Genomic DNA, 21,422 nt, shown 5'->3' with positions numbered 1-21,422 from the left:
TGGTGAAAGGGCTAAGGCATGCCTTCGTCCAAAAGGGCTGATGGCTGTAATGCTGCTCATCCTCGAGACGGAAAACCTTCTCGAAAATAAGTCTCATGGCAAGATCGGTGTGAGGGAGGACATCGGGTGCTGAAGACATGTTTTGTTGGGTGGGTGAAGGTGGATAAGTTTTCCATTCTTCGAAAGCTTCAGAATGATAAGGCTCCTAGTCCTTAAGATGATAAGGTTCCCAATCGTCCAAGTCCCCAACCCCCTCCTAGGTAGGTAAACGGGTAGGCTTCGGTAAGGGGCCAAGGTAAGCAACTCGTGGGTTGTCGAGGTCTACAAGAATAGGGATGGGCTTTGACCGAAGCTCCGAGATGCGGTCTCTACAGTTCTTGTAAATCTTGGTTGGGGCATGAGGCCGATCTTTTGGCTGGGAAATTTGGAGAAGTTGCGACTTGGTCGTTTCAGGATGAAGGTGGCCTTTCCCTTTGTCAAGCCTAGGCTGGGTGTAGGCACTATGACGGGAGATGGCTTGTTGGTTTGATTGGGTGCTCTCAACACCCTGGGTAAGGTCATGCTAGGTGAATTGGTGGTAGGTATTCTCCTTGTTACGCTTCAAAGTTCGCAGTCGTGTTCCAATTCAGCATTCTTGGTACGAAGGTGGTCATAGCCCTCTGTCATTTTGGCGACATCAACACGAAGGCGCTCCACTTCAGCTTGGAGGTGTGCGTCAGTCGAAAGTTTCCTTCGGGATGACCCCACATGTGGGGTGTGGTGTTGAGTAGGGGTGAGCACGGTACAGTATGGTACGGTATTGAGCCCGTACCGCTATTGATACCGAAAATTTAAATCAATATGGTACGGTATGAGATTATGGTTTGCTAAAATTGGTACCGTTCTGTACCATGCCAAATCGGTATCGGTACAATTTCAGTACCAAAATGACACAACTAAAAAATGAACCAATTCAATATTCAACATATTCATTCACCAAAATAAGTGATGCCTAAGTTACAAATTCAAAGATATTTTAGCTATTGATATTTTAGTCAGGGCTCAGCCCAGGGTCATTCCTTGTTAGTTTAGTTTGTTGTCGGCTTAGGCCTACCATTTAACCAAAAGAAAAAAAGCCTCCATCTTAATCAAGATTCTAAGCGACTTTTCTACAAACAAAAAGTAAAGAGTCCAAGGATAATCCTAAAATCAAACGGTGATAGGCACTAATTTTATTAAGAGATAAAAGTACATATTGTTTCTTTCTTTTCTTTCACTCAAAGGGTCTTGGTTGAATATTTTACAACTATTTTATTTATTATATTCTCATCATGAAAACCTTTTCACCTATAAATCAAAATTTACTAATTGAGTTGCTTCAAGAAAGATGACTTTTGCCAAATAAATCAAAGAAAAAGCTTTGAATTATCAAAAGAATCAAAGAAAAAGGCTCTATAAACATACACACAAAGGCAATCAAAATTATATTTAAGTATTATTCGGTACGGTACAATACGGTATTGACCGGTATCAAAATCTTGATACCGCTACCATACCATACTCTATTGGTACGGCACGGTATGGTACGGTACCTAATATCTCCCTATGCCAAATGAAACGATATAAAATCGGTATGGTACGGTACGATTTCGGTATTTCAGTTTAAGATGCCCACCTCTAGTGTTGGGTGTCAAGACTAGCTTCGCTCGGCATTGCAGAGTGCGAAAGGTAGAAGAGACAACAAGGTCGAATATAAGATGGAGCCAACGAAACTGGTAGAAAGGTGAGATTCAAAAGTCGTTTCCCACAAACGGTGCCAAACTGTTGATGCCCTTTTCAAAATGTCAACTTAGGTGAATGAGTGTTGGATCTTCAGCAAGGCGAGAAGATTATGAATCTTCAACATGGAGGGATCCTGCAGAAGAAGATAAAGAATAAGCAATCGTCAAGCTTCAGGCACCGGTGTGGTACTTGTCAAAAGCTCTCTGATGCTTAGGTCAACGACTGTAGAATATGTGGTAATTTTGGCAGAGTAATAGTAAAGGTAAAAAAAATAGTTGCACTTTTTAACTAGGCACTGTTTCCTATTTATAGGGAAGCGAAACTGAGAATTTACACTGTCACACCCCGAGATCGGCTCCGCCGTAGCACAATATTGTCTGCTTTGGGCCCCCCTCTCTGCCTGCACGGTTTTGTTTCTGGGAGCTTACGAGCAACTTCCCAGTGGGTCACCCATCCTGGGATTGCTCTAACCCCCCAACTTGCTTAACTTCGGAGTTCCTACAACTCCGAAGCCAGTGAGCTCCCAAAAGGCCTCGTGTTAGATGGATGCGGGTGTGCACATATAAGGCACATCACCCCCTCTATGTTGGTTGATGTGGGATCTTACAATCCACCCCCTTTAGGGGCCCGACGTCCTCGTCAGCACACTCGCACCACACGGTGGAGTGGCTCTGATACCAAATTGTCACACCTCGGGATCGGCTCCGCCGTAGTACGATATTGTCCACTTTGGACCCCTCTCTCTGCCCACACGGTTTTGTTTCTGGGAGCTCATGAGCAACTTCCTAGTGGGTCACCCATCCTGGGATTGCTCTAGCCCCCAACTAGCTTAACTTCGAAATTCCTACGACCCCGAAATCAGTGAGCTCCCAAAAGGCCTCGTGCTAGATGGATGCAGGTGTGCACATATAAAGCACATCACCCTCTCTTTGTTGGTTGATGTGGGATCTTACATACACAAAGTTTCGATGTGGGACTTTGTGCAGATTACCTTGGTAGCTACACGTGTCTATGGCTCTAGGTTCGATAGTCGAGAGCATCAGCAGGCGGATACCGCTTCGAAAGGAGGTCCTCCTTCTGTAGGTTAAGAAGGTGGTGATGTCACTCGTATTCTAAAGGCTTATTTTAGTGTCTTTGGAGTGTTTCCTTTTGGCAGCTGACGTTCATGCCTAGGTACCAGTCCTCTATTGCCGAATGCACTCGATTGATTATGCCAAATTCATAAACAGCCCAATTTTATGCAAATAGAGGTGATTGGGCCTATAATGAAGAAGTGATTTGGAGTTGGGCTTGGGGAAAGATTAGTTTAAGGACATTATACAGCCGGTCCAGTTTTTTCACTACAAGAATTGCTCCAATTCGGTTTTTGTTCAACTCAATCTGATTTTTTATCAACCTAACTTTTTTCGGCCCAATTGAACTTGACTTTCCAATTTTCTGATTTTCCTATTTGAATGCCCACCCCTATTGAATTGGACTCGATTAGTTTAGTCAGTATGATTGATATGGATTCAAACCCCTAGTTGGGCACCAAAAGGTCTCCATTCAACCAAAAAAGATACACTAACAAAAAGGTCACATTTGACCACCACTTTAGGATAAATAGTATATGAAATTCATACAAATTTGATCGATGACTACATACAGTATATTAGAACACCAAACACAATACATACATACACGCATATTTATTTATACGAATTTTCTCATATGCGGACATCCAGACATTATTACTGTGCAGACGCCTCCCTGTTTTCCTCCCTATTTACACCTGTTGATGTCCATATGAGAGAAGATGGTTTATTTATATATACACACATACACACACATATATTTACAAGCATATTTATGTGTATATTTATTATGCACAATCGTATAAATAGATTTGTAGTGGAAGCTACAGATCAAAACTATGGCTGTTGAAATGAAAGATAGGATGGTCGCTTTGTCTCCTAAGGTTGTGTGACCTGATTTCTTTAGCCACACTTGATTGAAGAGTTGGAGGACCACACACAATGATGCCGGCATCAACATGGCCCCAATTCTGGGATACAGTTTCAAATATTTCTGCAATAAGAAGAAATCAAGTAAGCAATGACAAGACGTTTTCTGGTCAACTGCAACCGGAGAAATGCGATTGTTGCTGTAAGGAAAGAAGCTATTTCGGGCAACTAACAACCCGATGCACCTCTTTGCAAAGCAATTTCCTGTGCTTCAATGTACCCTAAATTCTATATTCTATACCGATACAAATTCCTCGGAAGGTTCAGTCTTTTTCCTTCTTCATTATTATGAAATCAAATGGAGCTTTGTAAGAATCCAAAATCCCCACCTCTATCTGATCCACCAGCTTTGTTAGATTTATTGGTCAATGAAAAGATAGCAGGAAGTAGAAATCGACACAAAATGGTATGGAAGCCACCTCAAAAATATGAAGCAACCAAGAAGAGATTATGCTAGTTTAACCTCTTCAACAGATCAAAGTTATTCAAATGAAAGAACCACTGCATGCCATTGTCTATATGTAGTCATTAACTAGCATTTCAACTATCTGGATAACTCATATAGAATTATTGCTACGTATTTATTAATTAGCTTCATGTACTGTGAATTTAAGACGAAAATAGACATGTCAAGGAGGCATACCTTTGAAGTCTGGTCTTGCACCATAACGAATGCCAGTTAACTTTGCAAGGTGTGAATCCTCGCGAGCTACAGTTTCTATATGCTCTGCCTTATCTATATTTAACCTATCATCCTCAAATTGTTCCTTTGCTAAAATTCTTCTTTCCCAGAGATGCCATAAACCAACCACAAGACCCCCAAAGATAACGACACTTGTAATCATACAGACAACGAAAAGGAGCCCCTTGTACCACCATGAAGATATATGAAAAGGGTTTATGTAGAAGATATCCAACAAGCCCATTGAGATAACAAAGCCTACCATGGATGAGATAACGTATAGTCCAGACCATATAGTATGTCCAGTACCAACCAAAACAGACATGCCACAACTTTTGGATGTAGGACAAAGAGAAAAGTCTTGAGTGTTTTGTACTTTACCGTCTTCCTGCAAATAACAACAATCAAATTCCCCAAAAAACAGGAACAAATAACATTAATAAAACGCAAACAAATTAAGGAAGGTACAGAAAATGTGTCAAAATACAACCAAACATACCAATGGAGGTTCAGATTCCCGAGTGACATATATACAAGTCTCAAGATTTAGTTTACTAGAGAACGATGGACAGATTGAGTCCATGTCAATGGTTGAAAGAAGAGAAAGCTCATTTGATCTTTTGACAGCCCAGACAATCAAAATATTTCTTAGTAGACAAGGTCTCCCTTCCCTAACACAATGGAGAATGTCACTCAAGACGGCCAGGAAAGGTGAAATCCCAATGCCACCAGCTACTAAGATAAGATTTTCATACCTAAGAAAGAAAAACATTAAGTCAAACTGTTAGATATAGAAAGCAAAATTTATCATTGAGCTGGATGTCTAGTATATTCTTTTCTTTTGATCCAAAAATAAGGAACATTATACTCTCTTTTTTTGGGTGGTTAATAATTGGACTGTCTTTGTAAAGAGCCCTTCAAATTTGTAAGTACCTTTACAGAAGATGTTATGTGAACATATGACACACATGACACACAGCATCATGCAAACTTTCATGTATTTCACTTGTAAATTCCAAACCAGTGATTAGACCAGGATTAGCCTTATCTGATACAACAATTTTTGTGATAAAATGAATTAAAGAATAGAGTACATACATCAAGTGGTACGGTATCTCATGCCCGTAAGGCCCTTCAACAGAAGCTGTTATCTTACTATGAGGACTGAAAGGTAGCTCCTTTTCTGAATTTTCCAAGATAATTCCTCTCAGCTTTTCTGTCCATTTTCCAAGAACCTTTATGAGGACAGAAATATGATATTTGCCATCCAGAGGACTGGAAGAAACACTGAAAGGATGCCATTGCAGCCACGATAGCTCACGAACTTGAAGAAAAACAAAACTGAGGGCGTTGTACCGCAGATCTAAACATGTCATGAGCGAACAGTCACTCATATGGTAACAGAATAATGAAATTAAAAATAATAAAAGTGTGAAGAAAAATATTTACTTTCAGGTTTTGCGAGGACCAATTCTACAGCTCCACATGGAAGGCACTTCGCTGAAATTATATCAACCACCCTTCGTGATTGGCAGAATCTCAGAAAACGATCAAGAATAAAAATAAATATTCCTCCAGCAGCCATTGTGAAAATGAAATCACCCACGTGCAAAGCCAAAAAGACAATGAAGATGACATATAGTTGATGAGTGTAGAAGAACAACTCAAAGTTCAGCTTTCTCACTGGAGGAAGTGACGTGACCCACATCAACAGACCCGCAGAAAGGCTGATCACTCCTGGAAGAATGGCAACACCAATATCCCTCCACTCCAATATCTGCATCAAACCATTGAAAACATAAACAAGCAGTCTGGCATCATAATCTGAGCCCATATTTGCCTGTAGCATGGTCCTTATAAGTTATTTTATTAGACATTTAGGTAGAGATACATGTACACTGTCATATATTTAATACATTTATAGCAACAAGTATCTCAGAACATTCAGAGTGGAATGCATGGTCTATCTGGAAAATATGCCATAACGGTATGGTAAAATGGAAGCAAATTTTAGCTGTCATCTGTAAACAAGACCTTAATTTTAACAGCTAACAGCCTATCTATCAACGACAAATATGATTAAATGCAGCATTAGCACTCACTTCATGAAGGAGACGGCCTTCAATTGTCCATGCCACTACGTAAAGCAGTCCATGGATGGTAAAGAGGAGCATTGTGAGATGTCCCAGCCATACATGATATCTCGTAGCATGCTCAAAAGGGATATCAATAAATCGAAGAAGAATTGATCCCCTTGCAACTGGCAGGAACAAAAATGCCAAGCAAAACATCCCAATTAAACCAAAACGAAGTCCCAAAATTTCCAGGAACAAACAACTGCAAGTTCAAGTACAAGGTAAATCGTTAATGAAACCAATCTTTCGACTGAAGAAAAATAGCACATAAGCATCAATGTTTGCATGCAAATCGTGAAGGATTTAAGTTTCTCATATACTAATTTTCTTCGGACAATCGAGTCTACTATGAATACTTCTACAAATTAAGCAAGTCGTGCAAAAACAACATAAAGAAAAAAGGGAAATATACAGAATTACAGGTTAGTTTATCCCAAGTTTTCAACATTATCGAAAGTAAAGCAGATAATGTTGCCTTAGAAAATGAGATTCTCAGCCATATACAGCAACTTTACAGAGACATTTTTCAGCTAAAAAAGCCTAGACACCTACATGAATGAATGGAGCTTAAAAATTAAGTGATTTAATCTGAGCTTCATTCATTCAAATGGACAGTTTCAGATTACAATAATTGTGTGTTTACTGTCATTAAAATGGACATCGGAACCCGTAAAAAAAGGCATCAGAAAAACATAACTGACTGACTGTTTTGAAACCCAAAAAGAAAAAGAAAGCAAATTGATCAACAAGAAGCTCAACATTTTAAAAGCTTGACTAATGAAACTATTACAGCACCTACCATATGGCAGGGAGAAGCACTTAACCAAACGTTTCATCTCATATGTGTCAACTTTTTTAACAGGAATTTACATACCTCAATTATTTATAAGTCGTACAATCATTTACAAGAATAAGAGCATAATCTTGGTGAGTTTTATACATACATGCATATAGGCTTTTCAAGCTTGCAAGTTGAAACCTACTAAGGGCTAGCTCAAGAGTTTAAATGCTGAAGCAGAAGCAGAACTTTCAAAGGAGAGGAACAACATAGAAGTGTGAAAATTATTAAAATAGATAGTTAATGGAGATAACTAGTTTCTCTACTCAGAAAGATTGACAGGAACTAAAAAAAGGAATAAGACTGATCTTGAACAAACATGATACCTTTTCTCTTTAAAAGTTAACTGATCAGACATCAAGCTGAGAATACTCATGGTATAAGCGTAGACAGCCCAGATAACAAACACAACAAAAAGTAATATCCCAATCAACTCAGCAGCAGAAACAACCCCAAATGGCCCATCCACAAGAACTGGGAACGTCCACAACCGGAAACTCGGATACTTTGAAGGCTTCTTCCTGCACGCATAGTTAATTATTACATAACAACAAATCCTGTGGACATTTAAGTGGTTGAGCTTAGAACATAAAATGCAATGACGTATATTCAATCTAACTCAATATTTTCCAACTCAAAAATAGACATACTCGTGGAGCTCCTCTTCCCCAGAGATAACAAGATATGCTATGGACAGCACTGCAATAAGGAGAATGGGACCACTGAATAGCAGGAACAGGCTTCCTGCAGTTTGCAGCATCCAAGTTAACTCGAGACCTCTAAGAAGAGAACATTTACTTGAAAAAGAGCAGAGGCAATAATTAAGTTCACCTGTAATCCCAAAAACAGTTCCATTGGTGGCATGGATCCATTTCTCAAATAGTTTCTGCACAAAATCTGCTGGGAACAGAAACATTAGAGCAATCCATGAAATGAAAAGCGCCAACATTGCAATCTTGAGAATCCATTTTGCTAAGGTTACAGAAAGAGGAGTCTTCCTCCTGACATTAGCATATCCAGAACCTTGGCCCCAAAGAAGGGGGTTATGGACAGAACTTTCATCCATTGGGACCCAAAATTATTACACAAACTTCCTTAATAATGTTTTCAGCTACCTGAGTCCCCTGCCTGAACCCAGAAGGCCATATGCCAAAGTATATATGCACAAAGAGAGTTCGAAAATATCCAAAGTTTGTGGAACCCATTCCCATGTGAACCGGGTAATTAAGTGTCACTTCAAACACAATTTTCGATTTTCCAGAAAATTATGGACCTATAGAAATTTCTATACCACTGATGCTTGTAATCTGATTATCTAACCTTTAAAGGACTGTTCCCAGAAACATGAAAATTGAGCAGTAAATAGAGAGAAACACAGTACCAGATAGTTCAAGCCGCAAGTGTTAAAATTTACCACACACTACAATCTAGTTCGAAATGTGGGGCACAATAACAGTAAGAACGGTGATGTTCACACAACTCAGAGATGAATAATACCCACACAAACAAGAAACATGGATGAAAAGAGAAAATATTAAGGAATATCAAGCATTTAATATGAAAATGAAAGCCGTCTATTCTGGTTATTGGAAACGAAGAACCACTCAAATTTTCTGTGTACCTTAGAATCCTATCCGGTGATAATAATGACATCTCTTTTTCTTCATTCGTGGGTGCATTCAGGGACTTACCCAAAACTTTAACACGGGGCGGGCAGAAACTCATTTACCGTTGAGAAAAATTAGCTGTGAGGGAAAGCAGTTTGGTGTTTAGCGTTTGGTACTAATTCTTGTATAATCATTATCCAATTCATACTTATAAAGACTTTTTTAAGTGAGTGACTTTCATAGAGATGACAAATTCTTAAATACTTTCATAGAGTTGATAAAAGTCACTAATAAATTGGCAAGACTTTTGCTCTTAATAATTAGCTTTAAAAGTATGGAAAAAATCATTCATTTAATAAACTTTTTTAAAAGTCATTAACTTTTTAAATACTATCAAACTTTTAAATACTTTTTAAAAGTCATAACTGAATACCACCAAACTTTTAAATACTTTTTAAAAGTCACAATTGAATACCACTAGACTTTTATATACTCTTTAAAAGTCTAAATTGAATACCTCCAGACTTTTAAACTCTATAAAAGTCATTAAAAGTTTGAATTGGATACATCCCCCTAAAATTAGTGCCTCTTCGACATTGATTCCCTCATAATCAGAAAATGAAAATACCTCATTAGATGTTTTCTCTTGTAGCTTTCTCTCACAACAATTTTTAACAAGGGCTATCTACTGTAGACGTCCCTAAACTAGGCCCTCGGTTGCAATTGGGTCCGTGAATTTTTTTTTGAGGCAATTATATCCATTAACTCGATAAATAGTTCCAATTGAGTCCTACTATCCAAGTCTGTCAATTTGTCTGTCAAAATGAGGGGTAAAAGCATCATTTTGAGCTGTAGAGGTAATTGTTTAAGGGTTTTTAACTGTAGATGTCCCTAAACTTTGCTCCCAGTTGCAATTGGGTCCGTAAACTTCTTTTTAAGGCAATCACATCCTTTAACTCGACAAGTAGTTCCAATTGAGTCCTGCTTTAACAGAATCCTTCCCTCTCTCTCAGCTCTCCCTCTCTGTCTCTCGCTCTCTCCCGCAGCTCAATCCCCATTCTCCTTAGCCCACCCCCTCAAAAACCATATCCCAACCCAACCTACAACCCCCCCTCCTCTCCCAACTTGCAAAACCCAGAACCCATCCGCTTAAGGTCTCCTTATCCACTGCAGCCATAACAGCGACGGCGCACTTGGAGCCAGAATTAAAGCCACCGTAGCAGGCAGTTACTCCACGGCATTGGTCGACGTGGCCAAATCCAACTAAACCTTTGAAACCACTACGCCAGCATCGAGAAGATCGAGAAGTTCTTCATGAGCCGTCGGTCTTCGACTTTTGCCTCAAACCCATCTTTTCTGGTTTTTAGCTCTATTACTCTATTACAGCGGGACTCAATTGGAGCTACTTGTCGAGTTAAAGGATGTCATTGCGTCGAAAAGAAGTTCACGGACTCAATTGCAACTGGGAGCAAAGTTCAAGGACGTCTAAAGTTAAGAACACTTAAAACAATTACATCTGCAACTCAAGAGGACATTTTACCCCTCATTTTGATGGACAAATTGACAAACTTGGACGATATGACTCAATTGGAACTATTTATCGAGTTAACGGATGTAATTGTAAAAAAAAAAAAAGTTCACGAACCCAATTGCAGCTGGAGGCCAAGTTCAGGGACGTCTACAGTAGATAACCCTTTTAACAATAAGTAATGTTTGCATAGTTTACCAAATGGGCTGGGTTCCCCAATTTTTTTTTTAAAAATCACTTACCACCCATCATAAGCAATGTCAAACGGGCACTTAAACTTTAGAGGGCTCTTTTTGAGGGAGGGAGGAAGGCAATAGTATTGTACTGAAGAGGAAAGGAGTAACTAGTACAAATATCAGGCTATGTCGTCATGGATTAGGCAAGAATCTCTCCACCAATGGGCTCGGTGCCCGCTCAACCTCAAGCTGGAGCAAGAACCTTGCCTCCAATAGAGTGTCCCTTCATTCCCCTCAAATCATACCTGTAAACTACAACTGATTACAATCCTCAAATAAAAGATCAATAATAAACTCTGGTCTTCAAACCTATTAACAACAATGCCAATAATCTCGACAAAGCATGCAAGAAGATCAAACACCACGTTTGCAGTACAATGTAGGTAAAAACTACTCCAATGATCTATGACATCATACTTGTGGGAACCTAATTAAATCAAACCCTAGGTCAAATAATTCCTACCATTTGGGGATTATTTGACCAAATTGGGAATTGATCAACCTAATTAGGAGTTACTCAATTTAATTAGGAATTATCCAATTAAATTGAACGTTACCTAATTAGGTTGATATTTGATTTGGTTAATTACCACTATCCCCAATTAAATGAGGAGTTACCTAAATGAATCGGGATTTGATTTGATGCCTACCACAATTAGGGATTTGATTTACCCTAATAAAGCAAATCCCTAATTAATCAAATCAATCCCAAAAAGGGGAGGAATAATTCCCTTCCATCTACGGAATTATTCCTCTGAAACCCTAGCCTCCGAGACCACTATAAAAGCATGGCCACACACAAGGGTTGAGGTACGTCAGAATTACTACTAAAATCTCTACAGAAAATTCCTCTCAAACCCTAGCCACCTCTTTTCTCTCTCTCTTTTACATAAGGCTCCGGCCACCCAATTTATATTATAAACACATCCCGTACCCTATTTTAGCTATCGTTTCTCTACGGATCGATTGAACTGACTTAGGCATCGGAGGGCCTTTGGCCAACACCCCCCGGGTGTGGTCCTCTTATTTGTTCTATTTTGCAGGGAGAAAGAGGCGGCGAAGAAGAAAGGGGAATCTTCTGAACCGAATATTCTCGTGGGAAAATTTGCTCCCACAAATTGGTGCTTTCATTGAGAGCACGAGATATACTCAAAGCGTGCTCCAAACCTATTTTTTCAATCCACCGAAGCCTTCCAAACAACCATGGTTGGAAGCAAATGCCTTAGGGGCAAAACCACCTCAACGGTGCACTCCGGAACTGCCGAAGCCTCGCTGCCACCACGTGGTACAGCTGCTGCCAGCATTTTGCAGCAACCTCCCATCGCTGCCAGCACGTTCCAGCAGCTTCCCAGCGAAATCCAGCAACATCCCCTGGCTGCCAGTGCGTTCCAGCAGCTCCCTGGCCAGTTTTCAGCAGCCTCCCATGACTGCCAGCGCATTCCAGCAGCTTCCCAGCGAGTTCCAGCGGCCTCCCATGGCTGCCAGGGCGTTCCACCGGAGATTTCCAGCAGCCTCCCATGGCTGCCAGCGCGTTCCAGCAGCTTCTCGGAGGGTTCCAGCAGCCCCTCGTGGCTGCCCATGCTGTCCAGCCACCTCCGGCAGCTACGCAACCTCCCCAAACAACTGCTACAGCAACCGGAATGCAGCAGCAGCTGTGCCATGTGGCTGCTGAAATTGCAGCGCAGCCACGCAGCCTCGTGGCCTCCTCCGTCGTGCAACTGCAAGGCCTAGGTGCTGGTGCTGCCACCCATGACAGTGCCGCCATTCGTGACCACCTCAATGCCATCTCGGACCATTCCCTAGTCTTGGAGCAAATCCATTCACTCGCTCCTTTGCAACCACACTTGACGTATGCACTCGTGTACACATCTAATGGAACTCTAGCCCATCTGTCATTGGGCCCGATCCACACCTCTATTCCCGACACGCGCAGTCAAGTGAGCCTTAACGCACGAGTAGATCAACTTACACAAAGGGTTGACGACCAAAACAGTTTAATTGGCCAACTCCTCAGGCAGATCAACTTCGGTCAAAGCCTTGGAGCCCATGACAATGAGAGAAGGATCCGCCAGCATACTGGCGAGCATTTTGAGGGATCCTAGACTAGTCAGTCAGAGACAAACTGGCAGGGGAGAGAACGAGATCGAGCTGGCGAGACGCAGACATCTACAAGCCGTACTCTGAGCCGATCGACGACATTCAAGACTAGGCACACAGGGGGCACGAGTCCTTGAACGATTGCGTGACGAACGCAACGACCAAAGTTCACTAATCCGCTCGAGAACCAACTTGCGACAACAACTCGTGGAGGAATCTTCGCAAGCTCAATCCACCAATCTGCCTCACGGGCAGGGCAACCGAGGAGGTCAACTTCTTCAAGTCGACGAGGAAGTCAACCATCCCCGCCTGAATCACGAGGGTCGCCAACGTGATCGGCAAGCCATGTGCGCGGAGGATGTCGAGAAGCTCGTAAACGACCGACTTCGTAACTTAAAGATTGGTGAAAATTTCGAAGATGCTCTACGTAGGGAGGTGGACCAAGCAAACTCAATGCCTTTCAGGCCGAGATCGAGCAGACTGCTCCCCTAAAAAGATTCTCAACGCCTTCATTCACGCATTTCAAAGGGGATTTCGATCCTGATAGCCATCTAAAGCACTTCAAAAGTATCATGATCTTCTACAAGGCTAACGATGCGCTGATGTGCAAGGTGTTTGCAATGACTTTGCTAGGAGCAGCCCAAGACTGGTTCCACACCCTGCCATCTGGGTCGATCAGTAGCTTCACGGAGCTAGCTTACGTCTTCATCAAAGAATACACTTCTTACCGGATGATTAAGAAGAATCCTGACCACCTGTTCAACCTACAAAAGAAGTACGAAGAATCCCTTCGAGATTACATCAATAGGTTCAAAGCAGAAAGGGCGAACATCATTGGATGTGACGACCGAATCGCGTCATCGGCCTTCAAGAGGGGCTTGCCAATTGAGTGTGAGCTGTATCGCGAGCTGACCATCTCTCCCTGCCAAACACTAGTAGAAGTCTTCGCGACAGCAGAGTGCTATGCGCTTTGGGACGATGACCGGATCGCCGCAAAGAAAGCTGCCAAGCAAGCCGATCAACCGATTGAGGCGGCAAGCCAAAGAAACGACATGATAAAAGACAAGGATGGGGGCAAGCGCGAATTACAGCCTCAGGAAGGTGCTCCAACAACTGAGACCTACACCAAGTTTACTATTCCGATACAGCAGATCCTAGCCCAAGTAAAGAACATGCCTTGGTTGAAGAAACCATCGCCTTTGAAGGGAAACCCAGCCAAGAAGGATACCAGTAGATACTGCGAATTCCATGAAGGGCACGGTCATTATACAAATGACTGCTTCGCCTGGAAAAAGCACCTCGAAGAACTGGTCGAAGATGGCTATTGCACGGAATTCATCGCAAGGGGGCTATCCAGCAAATCAAAGATCGTGACGCGGCTGCCAGCGAACCTCCACGAAAAAAGTCATACGGATCAGCACGATCTTAGCCGACTTTAAGAGCCCGAGCTGACCACCGAGGAGCAAAAGAGAAAGATGATGTAAGCGACAAGCGAAGGTCTCCCAAGCTGTCACTTGCTACCCAGTCATGGAAGACGATCCCGACATCACCTTTTAAGGGAAGGAAGTTCCAAGACAACGGAATGCCCATCACCTCCGAATGTGCTATCCACGAAGCTCCTAGCCTATTAGCTCGCTCCAAGTAGGCGGCCAGGCCTCCCTCACCTCCATTGAAGACAAGTTACTTTTGATGTTACCTCTGCAACTCATCTCTTTTGTTCAATAAAGCAATGTAGTCACGTAGACATCAATACATGTTCAAGCTTTTCTTTCCAATGGAGTGTTCACAAATGCAATCGACACGTCTCCGGACGTAGGCCAAATGGGCCGCTCTCATCGACACGTCTCGGACGTAGGCCAAACGGGCATCGACATGTCTCCGGACGTAGGACAAACGGGCCGCTCTCATCGACACGTCTCCGGACGTAGGCCAAACGGGCCGCTCTCATCGACACGTCTCCGGACGTAGGCCAAACGGGCCGCACTCATCGACACGTCTCCGGACGTAGGCCAAACGGGCCGCTCTCATCGACACGTCTCCGGACGTAGGCCAAACGGGCCGTACTCATCGACACGTCTCCGTACGTAGGCTAAACGGGCCGCACTCATCGACACGTCTCCAGACGTAGGCCAAACGGACCACTCACATCGACACGTCTCCGGACATAGGCCAAATGGACCACACTCATCGACACGTCTCCGGACGTAGGCCAAACAGGCCACTCTCATCGACACGTCTCCGGACGTAGGCTAAACGGGCCACACACATCGACACGTCTCTGGACGTAGGCCAAACAGGACACTCTCATCGACACGCCTCAGGACAGGCCAAATGGGCCACACACATCGACACGTCTTCGGACGTAGGCCAAATGGGTCACTCTCATCTCATCGACATGTCTCCGGACGTAGGCCAAATGGGCCACACACATCGACACGTCTCCGGACGTAGGTCAAACGAGCCACACTCATCGACATATCTCCGGACGTGGGCCAAACGGGCCATACTCAGGACACGTCTCTAGACGTAGGTCAAACGGGTCACACTCATCGACACGTCTCTGGACGTAGGCTAAACGGGCCGCTCTCATCGACGAGTCTCTGGACATAGGCTAAACATGATGTGACCTGAGAAAAACATCTTATGGGATATGCAGAACACACCCGGAGTCTCTCAAGGGGGACCCTGGTGCTCGCCAACTTCCTAAGGAAAATCATCCTACGGGATGTGCAGAACACACCCGGAGTCCCTCAAGGGGGACCCTGGTGCTCGCCAACTTCCTAAGGAAAATCATCCTATGGGATGTGCAGAACACACCCAGAGTCTCTCAAGGGGGACCCTGGTGCTCGCCAACTTCCTAAGGGGAATCATCCTACGGGATATGCAGTACATGCCCGAAGTCCTTCATGGGGGACCCTGGTACTCACAAATCCCCTAGTACTCACAAATCTCTAAAGGAGGACGTGCAATCAAAACATAGGCTGGTTACTCAAGCAGTTCACAAGTCAAATATGCAAATTGAAGTTGGAAAATGTAACTGAAATTTCCATAACAAACAGACCAACCGGCCAAGTTCAACAAAAACAAGATGGTCAAATAAAGACCAGTTATTCTAAACAAAAAGCAAACTACAAAAGCTGAAAAGAAACAAAAAAAAGTCTTTGTCTACTTGGAGACGCCAGCAGAAGACCTTTAAGCTGCAGCCTCTTCGGCATCCACCTGACTAGCTACGCCTTCAGCAACTCCATCTGCCTGAATCATGACATCTGCCATCATCTCGTCTACTGCGTCCACCTCTGCTTCATCCTCTCCGGTTACCTGCTCTTCAATTCCCCCTTCCATAGGGGGTGAGTCGGGACAGAGCATCTCGATGTCTACATCGTCAATCGCCTACAAGGAATCGCAAACTCTTTCCAACTTAGGAGTTCATAAAATTGGCAAGTCAAACACCTCCTCTACGCGGGAGCCCAAGTCCACGAAAGAAGCCCAGTTACAGCTGGACAGCCCAACGGATAATCTACATCTCCTACATGCCACCACGCGCCATGCAGAAGCTGGGGGGCATTTGTGGGAACCTAATTAAATCAAACCCTAGGTCAAATAATTCCTACCATTTGGGGATTATTTGACCAAATTGGGAATTGATCAACCTAATTAGGAGTTACTCAATTTAATTAGGAATTATCCAATTAAATTGAACGTTACCTAATTAGGTTGAGATTTGATTTGGTTAATTACCACTATCCCCAATTAAATGAGGAGTTACCTAATTGAATCGGGATTTGATTTGATGCCTACCACAATTAGGGATTTGATTTACTCTAATAAATCAAATCCCTAATTAATCAAATCAATCCCAAAAAGGGGAGGAATAATTCCCTTCCATCTACGGAATTATTCATCTGAAACCCTAGCCTCCGAGACCACTATAAAAGCATGACCACACACAAGGGTTGAGGTACGTCAGAATTACTACTAAAATCTATACATAAAATTCCTCTCAAACCCTAGCCACCTCTTTTCTCTCTCTCTTTTACATAAGGCTCCGGCCACCCAATTTATATTATAAACACATCCCGTATCCTATTTTAGCTATCGTTTCTCTACGGATCGATTGAACTGACTTAGGCATCGGAGGGCCTTTGGCCAACACCCCCCGGGTGTGGTCTTCTTATTTGTTCTATTTTGCAGGGAGAAAGAGGCGGCGAAGAAGAAAGGGGAATCTTCTGAACCGAATATTCTCGTGGGGAAATTTGCTCCCACAATACTCTTGGCATCTTCCACTAATCGCTACATGGTAGGAGTTCATAGAGCAGAGACGATATGGAGACCATCGCTCTCAAAAGTGACATTAGTGAAACCCCTTTCTATCGCCAACACTGCGCCTTTTTTGGTAGCCAGCACTTCAACTTGTGCAACTGAGAAAATATTATCTACATGTAAAGCTCTCCCAGCTACAAAATTTTCATTAGAATCGCGTAGAATAATGTCCACTCTACCCTCCGTGCTCCCCTCTGTCCAGGAGCCATCAATATTTATTTAAGAGTCCCAACAACAGTTTGGCTCATTTCTAGTCAACCATGCATGCATGGGCAGCTATGAAAATTTATTTTAAAAGTCTCATGCGACAATTGACCTTTGACCTTGACTTTGACTTTGACCAAGGCGTAAAAATCTCTTTCTCTCGGCTATTTCTCAATCCCCTCATTTTCGGTGTGCGATCTTATAATTTCTAATTAGCGAGATAGTGGGTAAGTCTAATTCCTTCTAAACCGTGAATGAATTGAATCCCTTCATTCACCCTATTGGAGAAGTCTAATTGTAATTAAGCCTTACAAGGCCTCCACAAGCTATGGTTGACACCTAGCAGTATATCATGGCTACCCAAGCTAAATAGAATTTATTGGAGAACCTAGTAAGTTGTAATTGGAATGCAATATGATCTTTCTCTATAACAATACTCTATGTCACATTATCAGGATAAGGTTAACTTGTGTCAAATCCCCAATGCTACGTTTCTAGGTTATATTATTCACTTGGACGAGATTGCAAACTTCATATTGCAATCTTATCTGATACTTTGGCCAAAGATTCAATGAATCATATCTTTAAAGCATTCTCTCTTTTTATTTATAGTAGAGATTCCTTGTTGTTTATTCACATGCCTATGTGAACTTATAGGATATCCTGATGATTACCTTTAAGCGATATCTCTCAATACAATCGTTTAATGATCTCAAAGATAACTGACTCATCCATAAGACAAATGTGATGTCTCAGGTTGGAGAACTAATTTGCATGATAGCAACTTAGAATTACTTGTTTGACACTTGTAAATAAAACTACCATATAAGAATTCTTAGTCGATCGCGTTCAATGAACTCTATCTCTATTAAGCACCTACACACTTGTCTCAGTATCTCTACATGACTTGAGACTAGTCATCCTCCCGATTGAGCAAACAGAGTGCGTACTAGTCTTTGTAGGTCACCATTTGTCCAATTGGTGATCCTATGAACATGAACATTTTAGGATGTGATATATCATAATGGAAATGTCTCGTGAATCTAACATCTTTAGATTGCTTTCCATATGTATCTTAATTCATGGGCTTGTCACTTTATTGTCTATGTATAAGTTTCCTAAAGTGATTTTCATGCTCTATTAATTATGTAGTGTTATGTCCTTAGAAGTTTTTTTTTTATTTTTGTATTGACTTCTATGGTCTATTTCTAACACCAGAGATGGTGGTAGGTGGTGGTGATTGTCGGTAGGAGATGGTGGCCAGCAGTGATGGTTGCCGGTGGCCAGTGATGGTACAAACTTCGGGCGATCCTTTTAAACGAAAAGGGTAAAATTGTCTTTTCCCTCAGAAATTAAACAAGCCAAGTGAATATGGGTGTTTGATTGAGTTTTTTCCAAAATAAAATTTAAAAGATGGTACATCCTTATTACTAAATTAGGTGAATATGGGTGTTTGATTTAAAAGTGTTTGATTGGTTTTTTCCAAACTCAAAACCAAATTATCCCTTTAGGATATCCTTATTACTAAACTAATATATGACTTATACCTAATTTTTCTTAAAATTTAATGATGGGGCTCATTTGTTGGTTTTCTACAAAAAATCATGCATAAAATGACAAAACAAAACTCTAAAAATAGAATAAATTAAATGAGATGATTTTCAGGTTATGTGCAATATCATGTGGTATAAAATCATATAATCATGTTATAAAAAGATGGTACATCTAGTATTAGTCAAAATACTTTCTTTCTTTTCATGAAAAAACGAACTTCTTATTTCACTTTACTACCCACGAGATTCAGACTTTGCTACATGAATTTTTTCTTTTGTATAAACTTTGTACCTAAAATTTGATATTCTTACCACTTTCATGCTATGTCAGTATGTTCATCAAATCTTCTGTTAACTCATGACGTGACAATTAATGGGTCCATAAAGATCCACTCATATTGCGCCACATGGATGGACAAATTTAAGATATAAAAATATTTAATAAGTTAATAAAACTTAAAAACTAAAAAATTATGAGAAAATGATTTTAAAGTCCCTTTCTAACCTTGAATTGTTAAATTAATACAATCAATTGAAAATATACCTTTCCAGTGTGAGTGGAGGAAACAAATTGATATGCGGAGTCCTTTTTTTAACTTTCAACATATGCCGGTCCATTTAAATGTAACATCCATGTGTAGACTATAACCATGGATATTACTCCTGAATAGTAACTTACTGGGTGTCATTGTTGGATAGACTGTCTATCTTTTATTGCATCATTTTATTTCAGGACAATACTTCACTCCTTACCCATAAGAAGGAACTCCTCCTACCAGTAATGTGACTCAACCACAAATTGACATGTGTCCTTCTCTTTTTTTCTTTTTTCTTTTTCGAAGTCTCAAAAGTGTTTATCCCTTCTCTTTCATTAGCATAACTAATTTCCCTTTTTATTTCTTACCTCAGTTAAATTTTATGTCTGTTGTGGACTTTTCTAACTCCAACCCCAACAATTCACCTTCATTCAAATTACCATTGACAATGTTGGTAGGCATAGTTTCTTCATAGAGGTTTTTTTTTAAAGGATATAGACATTTTTTAATCAAGCAAACTTTGAATTGTAGAGACCGTAGAATACGAAATTAAAATGCATCTATAATGTCTCCTTGCCTAGTCATGAAAAACTAAAAAGGTGGTTTGTGGGATAGATGAAAGCAATTTACCAAAAAAAGAATTCAGTTATGAATCATAAAAGAGTGTTATAAAAATAAGGCTTATTTATGTACATGCCCCATGTGCATTCAAAGTTGTCTCAGATTACCACCTGTTCTTTGAAACGTCTCAAAATACCACCTATACTTTTGATAACTGTCTCACGTTACCTATTCCGTCAGTATTAAGAGACGTTTTGCTACATAATGTGGCCCCCACTTCTTGGGGTATGGGTTTGCTTCTAGTCTTCTTTCCAGAAGACAACGGCACAGCCGCTGTTGAAAAAAGGAACAAGCTTTTCTCTTCTTCATCGTCCACTTCCCCATCTCCTTCCTCTTCTTCTTCTTCTTCTTAATAAAAAACATGCACAATTTTCAGACGAACCAATTCCAATAATCTCCTTCTGTCCAAAGCCCAATCCACAATTTCCTTATGTGCCCTTTTGGTCTTCGTCACCCTCCTCCTCTTCATCCTCTCAACCTTTGAACACACAACCAAGCCTCACCCACTCATCACAACAGCCTCCAGAAGATTTCTGACAAGACCCAACCCAATTTTCACTTTGGAATTCGAGTCAAGTCCTGTGCGTGTCCGACACCTGGCGAATGTCGGGCACAAAAGACCTTTTTACCCTTCTTGTCTCAAATTCTTTTCACATTTTCCTTAGACTTCTGCCGAAATTTCGGCAGAGTCTCCCTTGTATTTTGACCAATCCCAAAATTTTCCACCTGTTAAACAATTAATAAAATTCACACCAACCGCCAGAATATCTCAAATAGCTAATCTCAACTCTAGTTTCTCAGTTTCAACTAGATATCAGAGCATTTTCTAAATTTTTCAGGGTTCCAAGGATTTTCTATGAAGCTCTACCTTACGTGGTGTCGCGGAAGCTTTGAATGGCCCCGGTGGTGGATCCCGCGCACTTCTACGGCCTGGGGGCGAAAAACAGGTTGAAAAAAAATGTGAGTGGACAAAAATAAGGTTCTTAGAAACAACTTTATAACCATGATAACCCCCATTATAAAAATTGTTAAATAAAACTGAATACATACTCTCCATTTAAAGCATACTAAACTCAAGGCATTCTATGTAAATCATATTCAAGCTCGATAAATTTCGCTCAAAAGCACTGAAATCAAAGCTTGTATAAAACACTAAAATCAAACTTGTATAAAAGCACTGTACTCAAACCTTGCATAACTGAACAAAACTATATAAATGTATCAATGCCTGAAAAATCAGAGAAGCTGATATAAAATAACTGAAAATCATAATTAAATAAAGAAAACTCAAAATCCTTTGA

At 41.3% G+C, this 21,422-nt stretch overlaps 1 protein-coding gene across 2 annotated transcripts; it reads right to left on the bottom strand.

The window, feature by feature from the left end:
- Positions 1–3,322: 3,322 nt before the first annotated feature.
- Positions 3,323–9,027, bottom strand: LOC117616267 (ferric reduction oxidase 7, chloroplastic-like). Of its 2 annotated transcripts, XM_034345524.1 has the most exons (9): positions 8,251–9,027; positions 8,070–8,163; positions 7,746–7,940; positions 6,549–6,783; positions 5,896–6,223; positions 5,545–5,809; positions 4,946–5,201; positions 4,408–4,834; positions 3,323–3,828 (listed from the first exon to the last, which is right to left on the bottom strand). In XM_034345524.1, exons 1-9 carry the CDS (start codon positions 8,483–8,485, stop codon positions 3,659–3,661), a joined length of 2,205 nt encoding a protein of 734 aa, XP_034201415.1. In that variant the 5' UTR covers positions 8,486–9,027; the 3' UTR covers positions 3,323–3,658. The 2 variants fall into 2 exon arrangements, with proteins under 2 accessions (XP_034201415.1, XP_034201416.1); XM_034345525.1 differs by lacking the exon at positions 3,323–3,828 and having other exon boundaries at positions 4,578–4,832; positions 4,945–5,201.
- Between the last annotated feature and the right edge of the window lie 12,395 nt (positions 9,028–21,422).

Source organism: Prunus dulcis, chromosome 1, assembly GCF_902201215.1.
Source record: "Prunus dulcis chromosome 1, ALMONDv2, whole genome shotgun sequence".
NCBI classification, from domain to species: Eukaryota; Viridiplantae; Streptophyta; class Magnoliopsida; order Rosales; family Rosaceae; genus Prunus; species Prunus dulcis.
The sequence above is the reverse complement of the archived record's forward strand: the minus strand, read 5'-3'. Positions and strand labels throughout refer to the sequence as shown.